Raw genomic sequence first — 2,515 nt, 5'->3', positions numbered from 1 at the left:
ATTGGAGTCTTTTTATGAACAATATCATTTCTCTCAGAATAATATTTATAATGTTAACGAGACAGGCATCATGATGGTACCAAGAAGCCGTCTAACGTGCTTGCACTCTCTGTGGAAAAAAACAAAATGGTGCTTTGAGATAATCTGAAAGAGGGGTTTTAGCGACTACAAAAATATGTATAAACACGACTGGTAATTTTGTGCCCGTCATGTTTGTTTTCCTCAGGAAAAAGGAAAATCCTATGTTGATGGATGATGCACCTCTTGGTTTATTTGTTGTGTATCACGAGAGTGGTTGGATAAATAAGATTTTTTTTTGTTTAATAAATATTTACAGTTCAAAATTCCTACTTCTGAGAAACCTGTACTATTTCTATTAGACGGTCACAATTAACATGTCAAGAGCTTAGAACTGATCAATCTAGCAAAGAAAAGGAATATAATTTTGTTCTGCTTTCCACTACACAATCCCACAGATTACAACCTCTAGATGTCAGTTTCATGGCACCTCTAAGTAACTACTATTCTGGAGAAGTAAAGAAATGGTTGATAAATCATCTTGGCAGGATAGTAACCATTTACCAAGTGGGGAAAACTCTTCAATGCAGCTTTTGTAAAGCAACTACAGTGCAAACGGCAGTAAATGGTTTTAGGAAAACTGCAATATACCCCTTAAACAGAGATGTATTTGCTGATCACTTATTCACTCTATCTAAGAAGACCGAAAGACCATGCGGATCGACAACAACTGCTGAGTTTTCTAAACTTTCAACCACCGTGCCCATTTATATTCCGCCACCAGTTGCTGAACCATCTCAACACTCAACATCTGTAGCTACTACTTCTCCGACATCTGCTACTGAGGTTTCTCAACCTTCAACATCTCTGCCAACTTGTGTCCTGCAACCAGCTGCAGAACCATCTCAACACTCCACATACACGGCTGCCACATATCCAACATCATATGTTAAGCCTTCTCAACCTTCAATATCTAGGATTAATTGGGATCCGGCGCAAAGTTTTTCAGGTTTTCGCATTTCATCAATATTGTTTATACTTCCAACTAAAGACCTGAGCAGGGTTAAGAAAAATAAAAAGTACTAGAAGAACTGGTAAGGCGGTTGTTCTCACTCCCTCAACATACAAAGTTGAATCAGAAGCAGAGGAAAAACGAAAGGAAGAAAATTAGAAAAATCTACAGAAAGGCTACGAAATAAGGCTACTCCTGGAGAAACAAATATTAAAGGATCTACTAGTAAAGAACCCGGCGGGAGTTTCTGGACTCCTACTGGGCGCCTCCCCAGGTGGCGGATAGGGGATTGCCTACCAGATATGGCGGGTACCGGAAATCACCGGGGCGGACCAAAACCAGACTGCTTCCTTGCAGTTAGAAGTAGAACTACAAAAATAGGGGAGGAGGACCCCAACAGAAAACTCCTGGTCCTCCAGGTTGGGTGTTGTGTGCAGAGCTAACAACTCTATCACGGAAAACGAAACTGTTCAGAAACGGGAGCCAGAGCCTCAGAATTGGAAAGGAACAGTGGAGATGGCAAAGCAATAGAAGAAGGAGTGGCTCAAGAGACAATAGAAAAAATATGGATATAGTGGCATTGCAGGAGATTCGATGGGAAGGCAACGGCAGAATTGATAAAAAGAATTACACTTTCTGTTACAACGGAATCCCAACAAAAACCGGACAATATGCAACTGGATTCATGATAAGCAGACATCTCAGAGATACGATACTACAATACACACCAGTCAACGAAAGAATAAGCAAAATTAGAATAAAAGGAAAATTCCGAAACCTTTCAATAATCACAGTTCACACCCCTACTGAAGAAACAGACATTGCAAAGAAAGAAGAATTCTACGAGAACTTAGAAGAAACTTACGAAAACACACCGAAATATTATACAATAATAGTACTGGGAGACTTCAATGCCAAACTAAGAAGCAAAGATTCAAACACGAAAGTCAATGAGAAAATACATTGCATGCAGAAAGCAGTGACAATGGACAACTTCTAATTCAATTTGCAATAAGAAAACAATTAGTAGTAAATAGTACAAGCTTCCCACACAAACAGATGCACTTAGGAACCTGAAAATCTCCTGATAATAATACGATAAATCAAATAGATCATGTCCTTATCAACCGCAGATATGCATTCTCCATAATAGATGTTAGGAGCCGAAGGAGTCCAAACTGTGATACAGACCACTTTCTAGTGGAAACAAAATTAAGGGAGAGAATATGCACAAAATAGCAACAGAAAATAGTAACAAATGAGAAATGGAATACAGAGAAGTTAAAGATCAGAGAAGAAGGTGATAAATTCAAAAATACGATTAAAAGTAAATATGAAAAAAATGACAGAAAAAGTAAACTCATCGATACAAGAGAAATGGGACGAGGTTGTAACAGTAATAAAGGAAGCTGTGATGGAAACAATTGGACTAAAGAAAAATGGAAACAATAAAGTAAAATGGTTTGATGATGAATGTCAAGAAAT

At 38.2% G+C, this 2,515-nt stretch overlaps 1 protein-coding gene across 1 annotated transcript; it reads left to right on the top strand.

The window, feature by feature from the left end:
- Positions 1–1,595: 1,595 nt before the first annotated feature.
- LOC145680296 (protein CFDP2-like) lies at positions 1,596–2,030 on the top strand. Its single transcript, XM_081750662.1, has one exon. It carries the CDS (start codon positions 1,596–1,598, stop codon positions 2,028–2,030), a length of 435 nt encoding a protein of 144 aa, XP_081606788.1.
- The last annotated feature ends 485 nt before the right edge of the window (positions 2,031–2,515 follow it).

This window comes from Thermobia domestica, chromosome 1 (assembly GCF_964235325.1).
Source record: "Thermobia domestica chromosome 1, izTheDome1.hap1.1, whole genome shotgun sequence".
In the NCBI taxonomy this organism is placed as follows: domain Eukaryota; kingdom Metazoa; phylum Arthropoda; class Insecta; order Zygentoma; family Lepismatidae; genus Thermobia; species Thermobia domestica.
This window is presented reverse-complemented; position numbering and strand designations above follow the sequence as displayed.